General features: G+C 57.4%; 10 protein-coding genes across 10 annotated transcripts; 5 read left to right on the forward strand and 5 right to left on the reverse strand.

Annotated features, from left to right (window-relative positions):
* Window positions 1-114: 114 nt before the first annotated feature.
* Window positions 115-1,992, reverse strand: UV8b_04800 (uncharacterized protein; the record flags this gene model as incomplete). Its single annotated transcript, XM_043142298.1, has 2 exons — window positions 115-1,523; window positions 1,668-1,992. 2 exons carry the CDS (start codon window positions 1,990-1,992, stop codon window positions 115-117), a joined length of 1,734 nt encoding a protein of 577 aa, XP_042998232.1.
* A 2,279-nt stretch (window positions 1,993-4,271) lies between these two features.
* UV8b_04801 (uncharacterized protein) lies at window positions 4,272-6,924 on the forward strand (the record flags this gene model as incomplete). The annotated part of the gene is made up of 2 exons (XM_043142299.1): window positions 4,272-4,457; window positions 4,897-6,924. 2 exons carry the CDS (start codon window positions 4,272-4,274, stop codon window positions 6,922-6,924), a joined length of 2,214 nt encoding a protein of 737 aa, XP_042998233.1.
* Window positions 6,925-7,509: 585 nt separating this feature from the next.
* Window positions 7,510-8,243, reverse strand: UV8b_04802 (uncharacterized protein; the record flags this gene model as incomplete). The annotated part of the gene is made up of 3 exons (XM_043142300.1): window positions 7,510-7,824; window positions 7,886-8,008; window positions 8,079-8,243. The coding sequence occupies 3 exons, from the start codon at window positions 8,241-8,243 to the stop codon at window positions 7,510-7,512; spliced, it is 603 nt and encodes a 200-aa protein (XP_042998234.1).
* A 2,916-nt stretch (window positions 8,244-11,159) lies between these two features.
* On the reverse strand, window positions 11,160-11,591 carry UV8b_04803 (uncharacterized protein; the record flags this gene model as incomplete). Its single annotated transcript, XM_043142301.1, has 3 exons — window positions 11,160-11,206; window positions 11,295-11,361; window positions 11,421-11,591. 3 exons carry the CDS (start codon window positions 11,589-11,591, stop codon window positions 11,160-11,162), a joined length of 285 nt encoding a protein of 94 aa, XP_042998235.1.
* Window positions 11,592-12,951: 1,360 nt separating this feature from the next.
* Window positions 12,952-14,873, forward strand: UV8b_04804 (uncharacterized protein; the record flags this gene model as incomplete). Its single annotated transcript, XM_043142302.1, has 4 exons — window positions 12,952-13,431; window positions 13,492-13,742; window positions 13,842-13,925; window positions 13,985-14,873. The coding sequence occupies 4 exons, from the start codon at window positions 12,952-12,954 to the stop codon at window positions 14,871-14,873; spliced, it is 1,704 nt and encodes a 567-aa protein (XP_042998236.1).
* A 486-nt stretch (window positions 14,874-15,359) lies between these two features.
* Window positions 15,360-15,896, forward strand: UV8b_04805 (uncharacterized protein; the record flags this gene model as incomplete). The annotated part of the gene is made up of 1 exon (XM_043142303.1): window positions 15,360-15,896. One exon carries the CDS (start codon window positions 15,360-15,362, stop codon window positions 15,894-15,896), a length of 537 nt encoding a protein of 178 aa, XP_042998237.1.
* A 223-nt stretch (window positions 15,897-16,119) lies between these two features.
* Window positions 16,120-16,731, reverse strand: UV8b_04806 (uncharacterized protein; the record flags this gene model as incomplete). Its single annotated transcript, XM_043142304.1, has 1 exon — window positions 16,120-16,731. One exon carries the CDS (start codon window positions 16,729-16,731, stop codon window positions 16,120-16,122), a length of 612 nt encoding a protein of 203 aa, XP_042998238.1.
* Window positions 16,732-17,356: 625 nt separating this feature from the next.
* Window positions 17,357-18,631, reverse strand: UV8b_04807 (uncharacterized protein; the record flags this gene model as incomplete). Its single annotated transcript, XM_043142305.1, has 1 exon — window positions 17,357-18,631. One exon carries the CDS (start codon window positions 18,629-18,631, stop codon window positions 17,357-17,359), a length of 1,275 nt encoding a protein of 424 aa, XP_042998239.1.
* A 748-nt stretch (window positions 18,632-19,379) lies between these two features.
* UV8b_04808 (uncharacterized protein) lies at window positions 19,380-20,111 on the forward strand (the record flags this gene model as incomplete). The annotated part of the gene is made up of 1 exon (XM_043142306.1): window positions 19,380-20,111. The coding sequence occupies one exon, from the start codon at window positions 19,380-19,382 to the stop codon at window positions 20,109-20,111; it is 732 nt and encodes a 243-aa protein (XP_042998240.1).
* Window positions 20,112-20,895: 784 nt separating this feature from the next.
* On the forward strand, window positions 20,896-21,333 carry UV8b_04809 (uncharacterized protein; the record flags this gene model as incomplete). The annotated part of the gene is made up of 1 exon (XM_043142307.1): window positions 20,896-21,333. The coding sequence occupies one exon, from the start codon at window positions 20,896-20,898 to the stop codon at window positions 21,331-21,333; it is 438 nt and encodes a 145-aa protein (XP_042998241.1).
* Between the last annotated feature and the right edge of the window lie 318 nt (window positions 21,334-21,651).

The following is a 21,651-nucleotide window of genomic DNA, read 5'->3' on the forward strand; positions in this document are numbered from 1 at the left end:
GTCCTATATTTCGTACATCTCAAGTACGCTGCACATGTCCAGCTTCATTACAGGGATAGTTGCCCCAGCGCGTCCCGACAGATGCCACCTTTCTCTCACCCCCCCCAGCACACATCAAACCGCGATAGCCATCAGATCGATCCCCCCCTGCAAGTGCGTCTTTGAAGGCATCTTGTCCAACCTCATCAGCTCCGAAGTCTGCGACATCAATGGGTCTCGACCCATGCTAGCCATGGCCACAACCGTCTCGCCCTTGGTGTAGTACGCGACAAACTTGGCTTCGGCTGGGTCGCCGTCGACAATCACGTCGTCCCAGCCGGTGGACACGTTGCCGCAATAGCGCATCTGAGCGCCGAGCGCCGACCAGAAAATCGGCACAAAGTGGCTTCGCTTCGTCGCCGGGTTGACAATGTGGTGCGCAACGTGTCGGCCGGAGTTCTGAGCCACGTTCCAATGCTCGATACGAACCAGCTTGCCTTCCCCTCCGGGACCAGAATAGGGGTGTGTGGCAATGTCGCCAACAGCGTAGACGTCTTTCAGACCTGCGACCTGAAAGTTGTCATCCGTCAGGATCGATCCATCCTGCTCCAGACGAAGTATGGAATTGTCTCTTAGGAACTCAGTTGCCGGAGCCACGCCGACACCTTGTATGACCAGGTCGGCCTCGAGCCTGGTGCCGTCTTGCAATACGACAGCGCCGACCTTGGAGGGGTCTGATGTCGACGGTTCGGCTTTCTCAACGCCTGCCTCCATGTAGAATTTGACGCCCTTGCCCTCGACCGATTTTTGAATACCAGCGCCAACTTTTGCTCCGAGCACCCGTTCCAGGGGGACTTTGGACGCGTCCACCACGGTAACAGCATTGTCTTTGCATGTCGCGTTGGCAACCTCCATGCCGATGAATGACGCCCCAATAATGACAACCTTCTTGCCTTTGTCGCCGATAGCCTCCACAATTGCTTTGACGTTGTGCACGTTGCGCAGGGTGAAGATGTTGCCGAGCAGTCGGAATCCGTTGATTGGCAGCGTCCGCGCGGTGCCGCCGGTAGCGATGATCAGTTTGTTGTAGGAAATGCTGGCGCCGCTCTTGGTCGTCACCGTGCGGGCAGCAAAGTCGACGCTGGTAGCTTCGCCGTCCACCCATTCGACGTTTCCGCTGTCATACCAACTCTTGTCTCTCCACTGAAGCTTTGACAGATCGCTCATCAGAGATTTGCTCAGCTTGGGCCTGTCGATGGGGTAGTAGCCTTCGTTTGAAATCACAGTGATGCCGCCGCTAAATCCGTTCTCGCGCAAACCCTCGACAGCCCCAAGGGCGCCGGAGCCACCACCAATAATGACGACGTTGCCTGGCGACGATGCGGCGGCGTTGCAAGCGAAATTGGGTCTTCTCTTGGAGGTTTTGATTGCCGATTCGTCACCTGCAACATAGACGCTACCGTCCCGCTGGGTGACTTTGAAAACAGGCAAGGCATCCAGAGCAGGCGCTTCCTCAACGTCTCCGTTTGAGATTTTGAAACAAGCTTGAACCATGACGGAGAAATAAAATTAGCAAATCTTTCATTTTGAATGAGCCGCGATAACGGGGGGGGTAAGAAGGCGAAGAAATAAAGAAGAAGAAAAGGGGAAAAGGGGAGAAAGATGCAGAGGCAGAGACAGAGGCATACCACCGTGCCATGGACATTTAATATGACCGTCAGAGGACAAGACGCCCTTTGCCAAAGGGGCTCCGTAATGTGTGCATCTGGCCCCAATGGCTTGAATGTTGCCCCCAGCATTCACCAACAGGACCTTGCCGCCTTCGATGCCTTCCACCTCGACTTCCTGCTTCGACCCTGGGGCCAGAGACAAGGACGTCAAGTCCTTGAGTTTGAATTCCTGGGCCATGGCTAGAGGAGCAGTGCACGAGTAGGCAGATTTAGGAATGATGAGCTTGACAATCGGGCGTGCCGAGCGGAAAGCAGCATTCAAGGGGGGGACACGACGAAGCATAAACGTTGACCTTGGGCCAAAGGCGTAGAGAAGAAGGATATGGTTATGTACGGCGCAAGGCCAGGATGAGTTGCGTCGAGTGAGTGAATACTGCAGTCAAAGTGCCGTCAAAGTGCAGTCGAAGCGAAGTACCAAACTCGCCGTGGCTGGAAGATGGCTCGAATCAGGGGAGTCGAGCAGGAGAGGGGCATCAATGATGCAATAATATGTAAGACGGCAGGCGCCTCTCGGCAAGCCAACACGTATTCCGGGAAGAATCAAGCCCAAAAATTGTCTTGGCTTGGTGCACCTCGAAGCCCCAAGCTGCTCAAAGCTGGCCAAAGCTGCGTGCGTCATGGACCAGCAGGACTTGTGATGACGATGACAATGGCGCGCCCTATGAGTGGCTGCTGCGCCGCTGTTTTGTGGACCTGGAGCGCCAGCGGGAGCGGGGTTGCATGAGTTTATGACAGACAATACGTCCGTACAGAATGCTGCGTACATTACATTCCGGAGTGCAGGTCCCTTTGACTTCCAATCATGATGGCGCACGCCGCACGCCGCCATGTACCTGTACTTTCGCGTGCATGCTGCAGATGCGGGCATCTCGCAAGCAGCGACCATTGGCAGGCGAAAAATTACCTATCTGGGGGTTCCTTGGTGATGAGTCTGATGACGCGACGGCTTATTGCAGATGGCACGACCTCACGCATGATCCCGTGTGCCGTACGGAGTACAGTACTCGGCCGCTGCTTGAGCTGACGAACCGGCAATCGGTGACACAAACCCTCCCACCCACATGGCAGAGACGGGAAGTACCTAAGTGGTTGCCAGCTAGTATGTACCCCGTACCAGCAATCGCAAGACGAAACCATCGTGGCGGCGATGAATCGAGCGGACCGGGCAAAGTCGAGTATTCACCGTCCTTTTCAGCCTTTTTTTTCCTGCTTGCTCGGGACTATGCACATGCACACTTGCAAAGTCGAGAGGCTGGCAGTTGGGGGGGGGGAGTCTTCAAATGATGAGCGCAAGGCTGGGCTCGGCGGAATGCATCAACTGCATCTGCATTTGGGCGCCTATTGATTGATCCGATGATCGATCCACTCACTCACCTCACTGGGGGTGGCTGGTGGTGGCTGGTGGCAGCTCTCAGGCCGCCCAGGCAGGCCGGCCTGGGGACCATTGAATGGATTTGGGGGACCACAAACTGACTACTCCGTAGACATCAGCGTGAGCCGCCCAAAACGGCCGGGCCATCCATCACCAGGCTCCATCCCGTTGATGCATGGCAACGCTCTGCCTGCATCCGAAACATGCTGGGTCGACTTGGACAACCCTTGCCCTGACTTGTTTGGGTTGCATATTGATGCGAACCCACCCGCGAGCACCCGCTGCCCAGTGCCCAGAAGTTCAAACTGCCAGCAGCTGCCACCTCGAGCCGCCAGGTGCTGGTCTAGGTGGAGCAGCGCCGTCGATTGATTGGCCTCGCCTTCTGCTCAACTCCGGTTTCGACAAATCGCCGGAACGAGTCTGGCCAAGTTCTCACCGCCAGCGTCTCCTCGACTGCAACTGACTGTTCTCCGTGCCCAAAGGCAGATGGCCCGTCTCGATCCCGACATTCATTGCAGTCCCCTTTGCCGCTTCCGTCGCGCGCCGTACGTAGCCTTGCTGTGCAAACATCTGGCTGCAAGCCCCGTCTTGGGTGTCAATCCCCACCCCTCCCCTCCCTTGCCCAGCCTAAGCTCGACTTGGAACCCAACCGCCTCTTTTCCATCCTCGAGATTGACCCGACTGAACATGCGACCTCATTTGCTACGCATTTATTCCCCACCCAAACGCGACTACCTAATGGAGCAGCCTTGAACATCTTTTGAACATCTTTTTACCCTCAGGTCTCCGAACTCGACAAGTGGACGTGCTTCTTAATCATCGTTACGCGCTGCTCGCCCTCGCCCTCGCCCTCGCCCTCGCCCGCGCCCGCGCCCTATTCCTCCCTTGAGACTCGCCTACCGCCTACAGATGTCTCATATCCCTTCGCCCCTTGACGACAGGACACAAACCCGCTGCCCGCCGCCGACTGCCGACCGCCGAGTTTTCCGGACCCTCCACCGCTTCACGTCGTTGGAAGCTGCCTGACTCTCGCCGTTACGCGCCCCCTATCCTCCCTCTCCTCCCAGCTTCATCTGCGCATTTGCCCATTCGCCTGTTGGACCATGGTGCTTGCTACCGAGCTTCCCATCTGACGACGTTGAGCCAAGCCTGGAAGGCGCCTAGCGTCTTGGCGTCACCGATAGGGGACCATGGCTTCACGCTCCCGAAACGGGACGCCTGATGCGAGTCTTCAGGCACGCCATCGCCGACAGCAAAACCATGCCCATCTTCTGCATTGCTGCTGCGGCAGCGATGAGTGTGCGCTATTGCGACGTAACAGCTCCATTCTTGAATCCGTCGAGAAGGATGTACACATGGCTGCTCAACTCGGCCAGGTACGTGCTCTGGTGTAACCTTTGGCTTGATGTCTCAGCTTTTTATTTTTTATTTTTTTTGCCATTTCCCGCCTTTCCCATTTGGCTTCATGACCCCCCTGCCCCGACAGCTTGCCGTCGATGGCGCTTGACATTTCTCGCCCGCTGTAACGCGAGTGCTCATTTTGCCCAGCCAGCCCATCAGCATGTCACTCCTGCCGTTTCATCGTCTTTGTCTCTCTTGCAGATGACCGTGACGCCACCAGTGTCTACACCCACTTATACGCGGCCTGATGGACAATTGTTTCACATTCTTCCCATGTTTCTTCTTGTTCTTGTTCTTGTTCTTCTTTGTTTCTCCATCTTGTTCTGTTGATGGACCAGCTCTCGGTCTGTGGCCAGGATTCGTTAGTTGTATGCGGTCTTGCCCTTTTTGTTTGCTAATGTGTGCCCCCTCTAGGCTTTACTTGCAAGACATGAAGCGTACATGGCAGATGCGGAACGACAGCGACTCGATTTGAACGCCCGCATTGAGCGCTTGGAAATGGACAACCAGGAGCTCACGCTAGAGAATACCAAGAAAATAGAGGAGAACCGAAGCCTGCTAGAACAACTCGAGGCTCTCAACAACACTCTCTGCGATTCCGACCTCAAGATCAAGACGCTCGAGTCCAGCCTTCTCTTGTCGCAACAAGCAGTCTCTCGATTGGAGACGGCTGCGAAACGGGCGGCTGATGCTGAGCGCCACCTGTTCGCTTTGGAGGAAGAGCAAGACCGGCTGCAAAACGAGCTCATTGCCACCAAGGACGATGCTAGGTCCCACGCCCAACGCTTCAAGGAGGCGCAGCGCGGCATCATGGGCATGCAGGATCAGCTCGAACGCATGGAAGAGGAAGCCCGCCAGGAACGCGATCGCCATGCCGAAGTTGTTGCGCGAATGGAGCGACAGCGCGAAATCGAGAAGCAGCTGGATACCGCTGCTGGGCGGCTCAAGGGGGCTGCTGCCACCAAGTCTCTCCAAGACCAAAAGCACAGCAGCAGGATTGTCGGACACTTTGTAAAGGACTTGCTGCAAGATAATGCCAATCTGCAGCTGGGCATGGCCGAGCTGCGGGAAATGCTGATGAATTCCAACGACGAAATCCAGTCGCTGAGAGACCAGCTATTGCACCATCAGCCTCTGCCGCATCAAGATTCGAACGCGCCGTCAACGTTGCGAGCTGAACTCGAGCCCATGCTCGATGCACCGTCTTTATCTCAACAGCTGCATATCCACCACCATTATCATCTCGCGCCGAAGCATGAACATAAAAGACCAAGGAAAAAACGACAAAGCCTCCTCCCCGGCGTCTCTACGCCAGCCGCAATTTCAGCCCCCTCATCCCCGAGGAGGTCCGGGCAATGGGGGCTAGTGTCTCGTCAAACCGCGCCCGGTTTGCTGAACCATACGCCTCCTCCTTCGTTATCCAACCCGAACCCGCCACCATGGCAAGCCAGCTCTCAGCCGTCGTCGGAAAACTCATCATCTGTGCCCAGCTCGCCCCAGACTCGACAACTCGGAGTTTTTGACTCCAACTTGAACGATTCGGATGCGGTGACTTCCCCCACGACAAGCTTCGATCCCCTGTCGCCCACTTGGCGCGCGTCTCATTGTCAGAGACAATCCGTGTCGTCGCAACGGAGTTTCCAATCCTTGGCCATGTCTCTACTAGATCCTGGTCCAGACACGCCGCCAAACTGCCAAACCATTTACTCCAACTGCGCTGGCAAAACCATCAAGGAAGAAGACGAGGAGGAGCAGTCTCTGCCCACTCTGAAGCAAGTCCCGGAGCGTGTCAGATTAGATGCGATGGCGACGGAAGACTCGTCGGTTGATGGGGACTCGGATTTTTCTCGAGACCAGTTTATGCACGCCAGACGCTTGCATCGTGCCTCGTCGCACGAGTCCATCATGTCACTCACCGGAGGTCTCGATATCCACACTCTGAAATCCAGGCCCAGCCAGATGACCTTGCGGCCACTAGGGGGAGCCGACGCAGTCGTGACCGGCGTGGTGGCTCGTCCGACGCTGTCGCGAGCATCAGCAAAACGAAGCGATGCCGCGTTGCGCGACTACTTTGCCGGCTTTCAGACGGCACGGGCCATCCCGAATCCCGCGGCGCAAAGCTTGTCCTCGAGTCCGGCATCATCCGAGGGGGCATCTAGAACACTAGGCAAATGGGCGGGATGGCGACCTTGGGGAGGCAGCGCGACCTCTAGCCCTGGCGGCCCCCCGCCCGTCATCGAGTCTGCTGAAAGCGACGCGCTCAAGGACAAGGCCAAGAACCGGATCGTGGAAAAGGAGTGGCTTCGAGTTCCCGGAATCAACCAGCCTGGTGCCATTCCTGGATTTCAGCAGTACTGGTTCTCTCAAAAGCGAAAGGGAGCACCAGCGCAAGTGACCTCGAAAATCGTGGACCAAGATGCCTTGGCAGAGGTTCTCAAGTAGAGCGCGACAACAGCTGATTGATTGTGGGAAATTGGTGAACCTGGGGACAGTCGGCGAGGGGTGCGGATATCTTAGATTTGGGTTTGCATTTGGACGGTTGCATACATAGTACGGGGAAAGCAGAGTGGGAGACAGTTTACAGTCTACGGTCTGCCAAGCATCAGGCATTATCATTAGAGAGGGATATGCTGAATTTGCCGGAGTATGGGGCGTTGTTTATGGGCGACGTAGATACCCTTGGCCGAGACAGCGGTCAATTTTTTTTTTTTTTTGTCTTCTTGCTTTTTCCCCCCTTTTATTAACATGTCTACATTTGCACTTGTTAGAGCTGTTTCCAAGAATGTTGTAGATGAAGTTTGAATATCAATTTATTTCAACTTGATTCGTTCTTGTTGGTATCGCACATTGCTTTGAGCACTTTGTTCCAATTCTTTCATTCCTACCATCCTGGTGGTTTTGCGCACCGATCGTTTCCGTCAATCATCAATCAATCATTCGTGTTGCATGCTGTCAAAAAATTCCGACTTCCTGCACCAACTAGTCTTTAACCCCCAGCTCATTTTACATCGTCGAGCGGTCCAGCCACTAGATCCGGCGACGCTTCACCCCCAGGTCAAGCTTAACGTTGGCAAGCCCACCTAACCCCAGCGAGGCACTCAGCGACAGCACGTCACTCAGCTTGACGATGGTTTGGTCAAAGGCGCTGCCGAGATCCTGCAGAGCCTTCGCGACCGCTTCCTTGCACGTGGGCGCGGTGCCCACGACGCTGGCAGCGAGATTGTCCACTACCCCCTGCAGAATCTTGATGATTGAGACGAGGGCGCCGCTCAAGGGACTAGCCGGGAGGACGCTTTCCTTGCCGCTGACGGTAGTGGCAAGGCTCTTCTGCGCTTGGAGAAGCTAGTTGGGCTAGGTCAGCGTTTTGACCCTGGTGGCTCTTGAAGATTGGGGTGGCACGTACTTTTGCGAGGGCATGGCAAATGTCCTGCTGGTCCTTGTTGGGGACGACGCTGGCGGAAGCGCCGACGTTTCTGATGTCTTTGACGACCACGTTGACCAGGTCGGTGAGGTTGCCGTAGATGGCCTGGGACGAGGTCAGCGAACACGTTTTCTATAGGCAAAGACGCACGGCATGGTTTGTTGTGTTCACGTACTGGGAGGTTGGCGGAGAGGTTGACGGGAGAGAGCTCTTTGAGAAGCTTCTCTGCCTGGGAGGAGAGGGCGGTGATGTCGTCGATGCCGTGGGTGATGTCCTTGGAGGAGAGGGCGGCGGCGTGCGTTGCGGAGAGGACCGCGGTGGCGAGGGGGAGGAACTTCATGTTGGTGGGAGTTTGTCTGTGCACCTGTACAGATGAGTGGATGAGTGGAAGTGTTTGTATAAGTGTCTTGATGGATGAGTGGAGTGTTTGTAAAAGTGCCTTGATAGATGAGTGGGTGAGTGGATGAGTGTTTGTATAAGTGCCTCGATGGATGAGTGGATAAGTGTTTGTAAAAGTGCCTTGAGGGATGAGATTATAAGATGTGCTTGATTGGATTCCAACTGTTGAACGAGACGAGACTGCTGCTTCTTATACTCGCAGAGGCCTGGACGCAACTGGCCCAGCTGCCAAGTTTTTTTCTCTCTTGTGACGTTGACTGCTGATTGTCGATCGTTGGGCCGAGCCCTATTCCGGCATCGTGGCAGGACGAAGCAGGAATTCTGCAGCGACGACATGATGCAAGCCGCGCTTGACGTGCGTCCAGCTCCGAGACAGGGAATGCGAGCAGAGCAGCACGCCAGGTCACGGCAGTTCAAACCAGCAGCTGCCGACCCGCCAACCGCGCAATCAACGGCAGACATGTCGCCCAATGGCTTCTGCCCGCAGCTTGGCCTTCCCCTCCCGGCAAGCGGCAGATCGGCGTCATGGCCCATTCCCAGCGGACTGGAATGTCGACTGACAGCCGCGCGCGCCGATCGCAATGCGAATCCGGAATCCGCCCGTCGCGAGCATGACGTCCCACCAGGCTGGATGAAGCATAGCCGTAAGCCCAGAAAAAAAAAAAAAAAAGTCACACCCCGGCGCCTTTTTTTTTTTTTTTTTTCATTTCCCGACAGCGCATGGTGCCGGGATTATGGAGGGAAAGATAAGAAGAAAAAAAAAAAAAAAAAAAAAAAAGACGCCTAAGACGCCTTTCGGTGTTTGGGACCCCTACTAAAGAGGGGTGGCGCCACGCCAAGTGCGGCTCAAGTGGATTGCGCACAGACGGGGAATGATGCGAGCGGAGTTGGTGGATTGGCCGGGAGACGACGGGGTTCGCCACCGCGGCGTCGGCGTCTCGAGTTGGCCGTTGGGTGGGCGGCATTTGTTGTGGTTGCGAGGGACGACCGGCTGGCCTGGCGGGGGGGGGGGGGAGTCTCGTCAAGGTGCGACGGGACGTTGATGTTGACGGGCGAGCAGGTCGGCTAGAAGGGATGCCGAGGAGAGGGCAAGGGCAGGCTGGGCTGTAGAAAGCATCAGGGGTTTGGTCTGGTCGAGGCGATGGACGAGGGCGAGGGCGAGGGGAGCCTTTGCGGTGCTGGGGAAAGGCGGCGGGTGGGGGGGCTGTCGCTCCGCCGTCCTGTGGTGCAGATGCCGACGGGGCGTCCGGGGCTGTTTTGCCGTGCCGGCGATAAAGCAGGGTCCGCGACGGCGACTGCAGCAGGCGCGCCGGCATGCAGGTGGGTCAAAGGTTGAACTGCCGGATCCGGCTCGTTAGAAACCGGGGTGGGGGGAAAGCACGCCAAGCGCGCCAAGCAGAGCCAAGGAAAGCCCAAGCGAGCCACACAGGGTCCTGGGGCCCGGCGCAAGGCACAAGTGGGGCAGCGTCCGGGTAGGAAATGCCGCCTGCGTCACAGGTCAGCCACGGCCAAGTCACTTGCGGGCTTACTAAGTGGCCCCGCTGTCGAAACATGATTGCACCCAAAGCCTGACGCCACACAGTGCGCCGAAAGGGGAATAAGTGCAACGCCGCGAAGTAGCCCAGCCCATAATTCAGGGAAACCGACCGGCATTTGGCTGGTGTAATCGACTGACAGGTAGGTACCAGACCTTAGGTATTCACGGACCATGACCGCCTCGCATCCACCGACAACGGTAAAAGAGCCGTGTGGCGCCAACACTTTTTGTGCAACGTCAACAACATCCATCATCCGTGGCGTCCACCTACATTCCAGCAACCATTGGCCCCTCGGCACCAACATCCGACGGGCCTCGAGTTTCCGGCTTAGCTTCACCAGGGCTGGAAACAACGTTGAGGCCAAACAAACACTAAGGGCCCCTCGCTCACGGTGGCCATTCCTTGGACTTGAGGCTTCATGACGATCAGCGCCCCAACAGCCGGAAGACGGCGCGATTGGATCCCGACAAGGCCGCTGACTGACCGGTTAAGCGCGCTGACCTGATGCTGTCCACGTCATTCACCGCGCCGACGTGGTCCTTGACCGATGCCGCTCGACTCTTGTTGCACAGGACAGAACAGAAACTAGTGAATTGACACGTTGGCATCTTTTTGTCACGATCCACGGTCCATGGTCCATGATCCGAGATCCGAGCATCCAGTGTATTTTCAAACCGTCATTACCAGACTCTCGAGCATCCCTACGCCATTTCCAGTTACCAGCCGGATGATAGGGCGCGGCTCACCGTCCGTCAAATAAGAAGTCCGTGATGCTGATGACACGGCAGCCGTCTGACGATCGTGTTCAGTCCCCCGACAGCAGATTGTCCGTCAATTGGCCCTGCCCAGCTTGATGCCTGCCATTCCCTCGACTAAACACGGTTGTCTTTCTCTTCTCTCCCCCCTCTTCTCGCTCTCTCTTGATTCTTAAAAACAGAGGCTGGTGTTATCCGCCAACGCCCTCATGAATGGCAGACGCCACAGAATAAAGGACAGTACAGGTACTCCGTAATCCGCCGTGGTATCACATCCATATCCGGGTGATGAGTCTTTGTGCATCGTGACGCTTCCCATCCGGGCTGCAGACGGGGGAATTTCAGCTGCCTTTTCCCCAGCGGGACGGCAAGGTACAGCAGTACAGACCCGCCGAGCCTAGGGTCGAATCCGTCAATAAAATCATGTTGCAATGAGCGTGTGGTTACACGGCAGCCCTTGGGGCTACCGGATGTGTGTGCAACTCTTTCCAGAGCGGATGATTGGGATGACAGATTTGCGCCTTTGCTTTTCGTCTTTTTCCCGAGAACGAGAAGTTGTCATGTTCAGGGCTTTTGCCCCCTACTCTCACCACCGAGCAGTCGCGCTTTTCCTGGCGCTGTTGGTCAGCGAGGCGAGGATAGTACGGAGTAGCTCGACCAGCCCTCTAGGGGACATCGAGCCGCTGGAATCGCACGCACCAGGCCATTCAAAGACGAAATTGAACAACACGTCGTACGAAGTCGCACGAAATGCCGGGTAGTTGGCCTGACAAGGGCCAAAAAAAAAAAAGGAGGGGGGGGAGGGGGGGGAGAGGGCAAATTGACATCCCCGCGTCTATATTGCGACTGCGACTGGTCGGATGAAAATGGCATGGCCTGCGGTGCTGTGCCGATGGCGCTGATGGCGACGACAATGGCGTTGGCGTTGGCTACGTTGGCAGTGGCGGTCGGCGCTGGCATATTGACAGCCGCCAGCAGCTGCTGGCTGCTGTTCATGTCGCTTTGCAGCTGCAAGTCACCTGGCCCATGTAGCCGTGCAGAAGTCAATTTCTTGGGTGCAACGAACAACGAGCAACAACGAGCAACAACGAGCAACAACGAGCAACAACGAGCAACGACAAGCAACGACAAGCAACGACAAGCAACGACAAGCAACGACAAGCAGCGAGCTTCAACGTTCCCACCCGGCATCGGAAAACCCCCAAATTACCACAAGTGTCATCAATGCATGTGCCTTCTTGCCACGGCCGCCCGTCATGGCGCAGTATTTCATGGCAAATGATGCTTTCAGCCGACGCCACAGGCCGCAAATGACCAAATGATTCGCCCGCCATCCAGGATTAGTTCCGTGACCAAGCCATGGGGGTTGGCGACGGATGGTTCAGTGCGATTCCTGCTCGAGTTTCACCTCCGCGATCCTAGCTTCGGTTACGCACCTTGCAAGGCAGGTAATCAAAATCACTCGGCTCAGACGCTCTCTACGTTTACAGATGTCCTGACTCCTGGCTCCTGCAGGCTGTTGTTGCCATCGGCTCGCCAACTCGCGTTGCCGTCAAAGCACTGCGGCAAGACGGCTGGGCCTGGGCCTGGGCCACGGCCACGGCCACGGTTAGCTTCTCTTGTGCCTGGTGTCTCGGATCATCGTCTTGACGGACCATCCCGCCGAAAACTGAGCACATCCAACACATCCTCTGGCTCGTACCACGTATCCCTGGCCAGCCCAACCCAGGTACCAGTTACCCAGGTTGCGACTTCCAACCGTGGGCGCCACCTTGTCTCGGGCACTCTGTGGCGCGATTCCAGCACTTCTCATAAAAAAGCAATCCCTGCCGATTGAATTGGTTGACCCTCCAGAGTCCGAATCCGCCTGCCTGACCATCGACGGGCCATTTCCAGCGGTGGTGATTCCAACCCAGGCGAGGACCTCGAGCCCTCGAGCCCTCTACCCTGTTGGTGTCGAATCACCATGCATCATCATGATGGCTTTTTTGCATGGCCTTTTGCTCCCGTATGGAAAATAAAAACGTTAAACGTGGGAAATACGTTGCTCTAAATAATTAGTCGTCCCTTGCGATTCCTTTGTTTATCTCCCTGTCTCATCTCGCGGCCTGCCTTTTTTATCTTATTTTTTTTGTTTTCCATTTCAGTCAATGTTGTCTTGACCCCCAACCGAGACACTATGCTTCTTTTTGTCATGCCCTGGTATTTTACTTAACATCTCTTGCTGCCCTTCGGGCCAGGCCACGGTCCTTTCAAGCCTGCTTCTTTTGGTCTCCCTACGCTCCTTGGCTCCCCAGCCAAACGCTCCTTCGGTTCTCTCGTGCACCGTCCGTCTTCTTTGACTCGGTCTACCGTCATGGGTTCCGAACTAGGCGTAACTGCCGACTCCAAATCGCAACTCAACCTCGACAGCGTCGGCGTATGGTGGATATCCTGGGCCGGCTTCTGGACCCTGCTTGTCCTCTGTGGGATGGGCTACCTTTTGGTAAACCGGCGCTCGCAAATTTTGCGAATCCGAGGCATCGGCTTGTCTCTCTCGGCCGTGGTGCTGCTCCATCTCTACTGGTTTTCAGTCCAACTCGGATACGTCGTCGGCGCCGTGTCGCCCGCCGAGGCAGAGTACTGGATCATGGGAACCTACCTACCGCTTGGCATTGCGCTTTTCCACGCTTCCAACAGCCGCTTTCTCTACGTCGCTCGGGCCCAGCAAAAGTACCTGAGCCGTCTGCTGAGCCGACCTGGCAAGAGGCCGAGCCGCGGCCTCTTTGGCAGGTTCAACAGGTGGGACTTCACCACCAAGATGGTCGTTCTGGTCGGCCTCGGCATGTGTCTCCAGGTGGGTTGCTGACCTGGCCATGGTGATTGCCCAATCCGGCAGCGTCTGATTTGCCCTTAGCTATTCCTCGCCATCTTCATGTACCTCATCTCGCGCAAGTTCCACAGCGGCTGGGGCATCCCCGGAACAGAGGTCGACGGCACCGAGATGGAGCAGAGGATGAGAACGGGCCGTGGCTGGGAGTGGTGGCCCAGCATCTTCTGGCAGGTCATATGGGCTTGGTTTGTCGCTCCGTGCATTCTGTGGAAATCTCGCAACATTCGCGATACGCATGGATGGAGGGTCCAGACCATTGGCTGCGCCTTGGCCGGGTAAAGTCGACTCTCAAGCCGCAACACCAAGCCTCAACACAAAACGCTCATCCGTAACTAACCTCTCGTGCTATAAAAAAAAAAAAAAAAAAAAAAAAGATTGCACGCAACTCCCATGTGGCTTATTGCCCTGTACGTCCCCGCCATGGAACCCGTCAATAGATACGTTCTTCCTCCTCAATGGTGCGTTCATGGCTCCAGCCCCCTTTTTTCTCGTTTGCTGGCCTGCTGACTGTTTGTAGGATCGCCCTCTCAATCTGGGCCCTCGAGATCCTGACCGTCTTCCTCCCATGCTGGGAAGTCTACAGCGCCAGCAACCTGCGTCAGGAGACGCTCGACTCCATCGCGCAATGGGAATCCAAAAACAAGGCCGCCGCCTCGGGGACCAGATCTCTTCGCACCGCTTCCACGGTGATGGAGTCCCTGATGACGGGCCTCAAATCCACCGCCGGCTCCGTCAAGTCCACCGACTCCCAGGAAAGCATCCTGACGATGAGCGCGCTCGAGTACGTGCTGGAGCGCAACCCCGCGCCGCTGCAGGAATTCTCGTGCCTTCGCGACTTTTCCGGCGAAAACATTGCCTTCCTCACCTGCGTCGCGGAGTGGAAAAGCTCTCTCCCGGCATCCGCTCGCTGCGGCGTCAACGACGAATCCGCGAGAGAGCTTGTCCGCGAGCGGTTCAACCGCGCGCTGCGCATCTACGCCGAGTTTGTCAGCATCAAGGACGCCGAGTTTCCGCTGAATCTTGCGTCCGCCGAGCTGGGCAAGCTGCAAGCCGTCTTTGAGCCGGCTGCGCGCACTCTCTACGGCGAGAAACGGGACGTGGACGCAGCCGTGCCGTTTGGCATTTCCGGCCTTCCGCCTGCCAAGTCCAAGTCGTGCGCGGCTTCGTCGCAAGGATCGGAGAAGGAAGCCTCGGGTGGAGGCGCCGAGGATCGCGTCCAGTACTGGGGGGAAATTCCTGATTCGTTTGACGAAAAGGTCTTTGACGACGCGGAGAAGGACGTCAAGTACCTTGTTCTGACCAATACCTGGCCCAAGTTTGTGAAGGATCGCAGGAGTTTGCTTGATTCAGAGACTGCCGAGACGGGGAGGCTTATTCTTGGCATGTTTCGCGGGCGACACAAGTAGGGGGGTTTAGACGAGGGTTGTATGTTTGCCACAATTACTATTCCGAGGAACTTTTAGGAGATTCGAACGTGCTTACCAAGGGTTTTTCATTGTCACGTCTTTTTTTTTTCTTGGGGGCAACCCGCGAAACCTGTCGGCAATGGCCGCAAGTCGTGATTCGCCGACAAGCCGACCTTGTCCAGCTCCGTAATCGGCCCCGTAATCGGTCCCGTAGGCCGCCTAAACCATCCTGGATTCATGAGGTGGATCCTCGTAATCTCTCCAGCCTCTTGACAAGGCTTTTTTCCTTAGCTTCTTCAGGATTAACTCGAGTCAAAAATCATGCCCTTCGACCTCCCCCACCCCCGGTCCACCAACGCCAGCTTCTCCTCCTCTCCTACGCTCGCCCGCAACCCTCGAGACAGCGCCATGAGCTCCCTCGCCCGAATCTAGCACCCCGACCCCAGAAACCCTCTCTCAAGGCGCCCCCCCCCCCCCCCCCCCCCCATGGCCGCAACACGCCTCACCTTCCGCAAAGCGACCGTCTCCGACGCGCGGGACGTCCAAGCCCTCGTCAAGACCGCCTACCGCGGCAGCTCCAGCGGCGGCTGGACCACCGAGGCCGACCTCGTGCGCGACGACCGCATCGACGAGGCCGGCGTCGTGGACAAGATCAACCGCCCGAACGGGGTGGTCCTCCTCGCGCACGACGGGCTCGGCGCCCTCGCCGGCTGCTGCGAAATCGAGACGCGGGCCGACGGCGTGGGCTACTTCGGCCTGTTTGCCGTGGACCCGCTCCGGCAGGCCGGCGGGCTGGGCAGCAGGATCCTCGCGCGGGCGGAGGCCATGGCGCGGGAGGAGATGGGCGTGCGGACCATGGAGATGTCTGTCATTTGGCTGCGGGACGAGCTGATAGAGTGGTACGTGCGCAGGGGCTACGGGCTGACGGATCGGACGGCGCCGTTTCCGTACGGCAGCCTCGTCAACGGGAGGGCGTTGAGGGATGATTTGTACTTTGTCATTTTGCAAAAGGACTTGTTGTGATTGGGGGAGCTGGGGGGGGGGGGGGGGGGGAATATCTGTTGCTGGTTTGGAGTCGAGTTGAGCGTTTGTTGCTTGGCGGCGCGTTGTCGATGCGGGAGGCAGGGGAATGGGATGTTCTCAAGACGTGCGTTTTCACTATTGACCGACCGTTCACGCGGATTGGGGCCGAGCATGGCCGTGGCGCTTCTCGCGGCAAGTGCGTTTCTTCACCACGCTCGCTCACTCAATAGGCCCCTCCCTCGTGCGGTCTGCCGTAGCGATCGGGCCCTCGCTCCTGGCCCCCGGGACACAGATAATCAAGATACTGCACGCTGCCCTGCTCATGGAGCGCCCGCGCGTCAAACGCCCTGCACGAGTGATCCACCGTATGCCCGTTGATCGAGATGTACGTCCCGTACTCCGGATGGCCGCCCTCCCTGGCCGCCCGCCAGACCCTCGTGGTCTTCCCCTTGCCCGCGTAGCCGGGGACCCCCAGCGCGGCCAGGTCCGCCTCGACCACCTCCCCCGCGCCCATGAAGGTGAAGCAGCGCACGCCGCACGTCTTGCAGAACAGCCAGTGCAGCATCTTGCCGTCGAAGCGGTAGTCGCCCAGGTCGCGCAGCGGGTCGAGCGGGGCCAAGAGGAGGAAGTCGTCGGTGCGGTCGGCGACGCGCACGTGCAGGAAGCCCGTCTTCTGGCAGATGGTGCAGTTGCAGCGGTAGATGCGCTGGTCGGTCCGCGCGGGCGGGCTGGACTCGTTGTGGACGGGGGGCAGGGTGAGGAAGGCGACGTACTGGACGGCGCGGCAGTGGCATGAGCCGGTGACGGGCTGGCGGGAGGGTTTTTCGTCGGCCATGGCGGCGGCGGCGACGGCGGGCGGGAGAGCGGTGCGCTGGTTTTGGACGCGGAGTTGCGTGTGTATGAGCTGGATCTGGATCAGGATCTGGATCTGGATCGTTTTCCAACTGGTGAAAGTCTGATGGTTCGGAGATGGATCGAGGCGGGATGAGGTGGTTGCTTACAGGGTGTACTTAAAAGGTAATGGTAGGTAGGAGGAACCCAAGGTAGGGTGGTACCAGACTGTACCTTCCTAAACTGTCCGCGGAACAGAGCCACGTCAGCTGCCTTCTCACGAGGACGTACTACACTACACGAGTCATGTCGGAACGCATAAAGGGCTGACTCGAGCCATTTCCTCTGTCCACGAGAACAGGACACATGGATCGTGCATTAGCATGGATCCATCCAAGCGCCCGCTATAGAGGCAGGACGACGCTGTTGCTGCCAGTCATGCAGACCTACGGCCGCCGAATACCATGATAGACAAACTCTGCAACTGACCCAGACACTGGGAATGCGCATAGGCTTTGCGCCCGGCATCGATCGAAACCACGACAAGGACAAGCGCGGAGCTCAGCTTTCAACGGGCAAATGGCCATATACGCAGTCTTTGTAAAGAGCGCGTGCCGCTGTCTCGCTGCTCAGCCACGAGATGCTAGGGGCTTCGACGCCACGGATCTTGCTAGCTCCAATATCTCGAGAGCACTCTCGTCCGGCTTCTCCACATTGACCCAGTGGCCAGCCCCAGGCACCAGCGTCGCACCTCGCCAGCATTCGGGCTCGACGCTCACGCCCTCCTGCATCGCCTCCAGACCCCCCGGGATCTGGTACGTGCCCCAATCGCCGACGCCCGAAACGTACTTGGCAGGAATCCTGATCTTGGACCCCGCCAAGCACAGCAAGTCCCTGGACCGTTCTGGATCGGTCAGCACTCGGTACCAAAGCAGCGGAGCGCGAAACGTCGTCCGCGTGAACTCGCGCTCGTACACGTCGACGTCGGTCTCGGCAAGCCAGGGCGTCCCGGAAAGCCCCTCAGCCACCTGGCGAGGCTCCTCCCGCATGTCCAGGGCAACGTTCTCCCGCATGGTCTTGTCGGCACGCATGACGTAGTAGTGAGGCAGAATAGCCAGCTCTTGGGCCGTCCAGGACTTGAGCGGCCGAGGCGGTATTTTCTGCGCATGAGCGCCCGACTTGAGGTGGAAATAGCCCCTCAGAAACTCTCGCAGCGGCGGCCCCGCGGGGTAGGTCCACTCGTCTGCCGCGCCGGGAGAGGCATTGTCCCATTTGTAGTGTTTCCTAGGCGGGTCAAGCCTGGCCAGGGACGCCTGTATATGCGGATCGTGGTCCCCCTCCCACCGGCGAGGAAGAGGGCGGGGCACCCGAGAAGCCAGGGCTTTCGCGGGCGAGGCCCCCAGCGGCACGTTGGCAATACCTTTCCAGGTGTGCGCCAAGAGCAGCAGCGATTCCACCATGTCGGGTCTCACGAGCGCGGTGATGGCGGCCATGTAGGCGCCCAGGTCGTGACCTACCAGCGTGCGTATCGTTGTGTATCCCAAGGCGTGTACCAGGGTGACCACGTCGCAGACGGCGGCCATGGGGTGTATTGCGCAGTCCGGAATGGGCGTCAGATCGGCGTTGTGGGTGCGCCCGAAGCCTCGCAGGTCGAAAGCGACGGCGTAGCAACCCCCCGCTGCTAGCTTGGGGAGCACGTATCGCCAGTCGTACGAGAGGTTCGGGAAGCCGTGAAGGAGAAGGATCAGGGGCGGAAGAGACTTGTTGCTTCCCGACTCTGGCTCTGGCGGTTGGTCTGGCACGGATTCCAGGACGTGGAACTTGAGCCCTGCGGGCGACGTGTCGACAAACCGAGAGGACACTCGGTCGGGTAGATGCCAACGCGGCAATTTGGCCGGATCCATCAGATGGTGGTCGTCTGAGTGTATGTTTCTGCGTTTGCGGCGATGACGCGAGTGCCGATTGCTGCAAGCTTATGTAGCATGAAGTGGGGTACCGTATGGAGTACGGAAGTAGTGAGAGGCTTCTATATATGAGAAGCTCCTCAGTTTGAACAAGAAAAGTCGGTCATTTAGTGACGACTATGCGACACCAGTATGGAATTTTCTCAACGTTGCAACCATGCTTATCGACATGTCCTCCCTCACAGATATGTACTTGGCTCCGCGCAACCGAGCGCCAATTATAGGAATGCAGAACATCATCAAGTAAAGTGAAGATGGCTCGATGACGGTAAAAAATCACTTGCTCAAAGAATTTGAAATCGGCGCATGCGTACAGAGTCCGACATGACCATTCCTGGGTGACCAGCAATGGCTGTCGTGACAGCAAATGATGGGTTTTGACCAGACATGACGACGGATCCGCGGTTGGCAGGGACAAGCAAGTGGATGCCAGTCGCGATTGCCGCTTTGTCAGCCGGATCGATGTCATGGCGCCACCCTGCTCCCACCGCGCCCCCACCCCCCGCTCCCCGCCCCCACCCTTGCACCTGTTCCAACTGTTCCACCTGTTCTGTGCATCTGTGCATCTGTGCATCTGTGCTCTGTGCATCCTTTGCTCGCATTGAACTTGCGCAAGCCGCGGCTACAAAAGGACTACCTCACCTAATCAAAGACTCGTTCGTCCGACTTTCCCCTCGGGAGCGCAAACATGCCCGAACAGCAGCAAAGCTTGTCAGTCATCGAAAGGAGCCTCCCCAACGGTGTCAGGTACGACCTCAGCTCGCCCGGCCACGTCACCATTTCCCTTCCTCCCACATCGACTTGGTCCAGCGGCCTTCACTGGCACGAAACGCACACCGAGTACCTCAAGGTCGTGCAGGGGAGCATCAAGGTGCGCGTAGGCTCGGCCCGCCGCATCATCACCGCGTCAGCGACCAGCCAGCCCGAAGTCAGGGTCGACAAGTTCGTCTGGCACGAATGGCAGCGCGCTGAGCCGGGTGGCGAGGAGGTGGTTGTCGTCGAGCGGACGGACCCGGCCGATGCCGAAAAGGCCCTTTTCTTCTGGAACCTCAACGGGGTGGTTCTCAGCGCGCCCAAGCTGCTGAGCACGCATCAGTACTTGTCCCGCTTGCCGGAAACCATGGCCCAGTTGCTGCTGACGCTCTGGGTCGAGCTGAATCTCATGGTCATCTTTGCGCACCTGGACAACATACCCGTCTATGTGAACCTGCCCAGCTACAAGAGCCTGCGAAGAAGGAATCTTGTCTCGGTTCAGACGCTGGCCATGGGAGACTGGGTGATATCGCACTTTGTTCTGTCCATGGCGGCGTTGCTGGGATGGCTCGTCGGTGTTCACCCAGTTGATCAGAGGTATACGCCGGAAAGGGAATACGCCCTCTGGACGACGGCGGGTGACGACTACGAAAAGGATCAAACTTAGGTTGGGGGGGGGAGGGGGTTGCACTATTAATCTTCTTTACGATAGTCTTCTTCATGGCTAGTACGACAGCGACAAGGGCCAAGCTGGGAGGAAGGGGGGAACTGCACTGTTGCTATTAATTCTCTGCTAACGTCTTTTTTTCGCGCCTACTACAGCAGGCAGAGCTCTGCCCTACTAGTCTAATGTCTTGTGCATAGTTTCTTATTGCTCTCGGAGTCCACGGCGGCAAGCCCAGGTGTTGATAGGTTACTCGTCGCTATACGATGCAGTCGGATGTGTATTACTATAGCTGCCCCGTGTTGAATGTTACAACTGCTTACCACGTGAGGTACAGAAACCGGAATTGCTGTTGTGTCGACGTTGAAGCCTCTTGGGATGACATGATCCGCCCAGGTGACGTGGGGTTACGAAGAAACTCCCTCGCGAAACCGGCAGCAGAAAACGAATGCAAGAAAAAAAGGAAAGGGAAAACCGACAAAGTCAGTCTGGCCGTCGACATCTCCAGATTTAACCGCAAAGAAGAGGTGGTGGACTGGCCGTGCCGTCAGCCATAGAGTCACACCTGCCCACGGCGCTGGGCGGCCTCTGTGCATTCCTCGACCCCGTGGACCGTCAACTACTGCTTCCCGGGTCTTGAGCACCGGGTCTTAAGCCCCGATACTTGAGCCCCGAGTCTTGATTCCGAGCCCGACAAGAGCCAAGCCCAAAATGTCGCGCAGACGAGAAATCGGCAACGGCCTCTTTACATAGTCCTGGCATGGCCTGCTGAGACTCGCCACTGTCCATGCTGCTCATCGCCGCCAGGAGGCAATCCTTCAAGAGACTCGCCAAGACGACCCTCCCGGAGGAGCTGCGCCCGAGGAACCAGCGCAAGAGACGACGGCGAGTGCAACCGGCTCGTCTTCCTGGCCAACAAGAGCGTGGGCAGAAACGGCCAATTCCTCCATCTCGCGCGCCGGGAACGAAAACCGGGTCCGCGACGTCGAGAAGGAGACCGTCAAGCTGCGGTCTCTTGTGGTGCCCGCTCTACTTTGTGCTGTGGCAGCTCCTGGGCTGCCTGGGGCTCATGATTCTCGCGGGAAACACGGCCTACCCTACCCTCTTGCGGCTGATTGTTGGGACGGGACTTGCGCTGCTAAAGGCGTTGCTGGACCGCCCGTTTGCCGCACGGTGGAGGCTGGCTCCTGGCCCTGGCCGTTCTTTTACATGTGCCACATTCTAGCCGAACATTCCCGACATTATACGAATCCACCGGTATCCCCGCCGACAGTTTTGTCATGGTATCAATTGTGCAAATAACACACAACATTACTCGTTTTATATGCTTAGCTTGTGGCCAAGCGCTACATCACTCAACATCTTCGATTGTACTATTGTTGCCGCTATTTTCGGATTACTCTAAAGGAGCTACGGCTGCTTCGTCAAACCCGCCGTAACCGCCGTCATTGCCGTTATACTCGTGTGGCCTCCCTCCTGCACACGAAAAAGACATAGGCTGTTCGGAAGCGATATTCGTTGCTCGCTGATCCGTTGCTCTGTT

This window comes from Ustilaginoidea virens, chromosome 4, assembly GCF_000687475.1.
Source record: "Ustilaginoidea virens chromosome 4, complete sequence".
NCBI lineage: Eukaryota > Fungi > Ascomycota > Sordariomycetes > Hypocreales > Clavicipitaceae > Ustilaginoidea > Ustilaginoidea virens.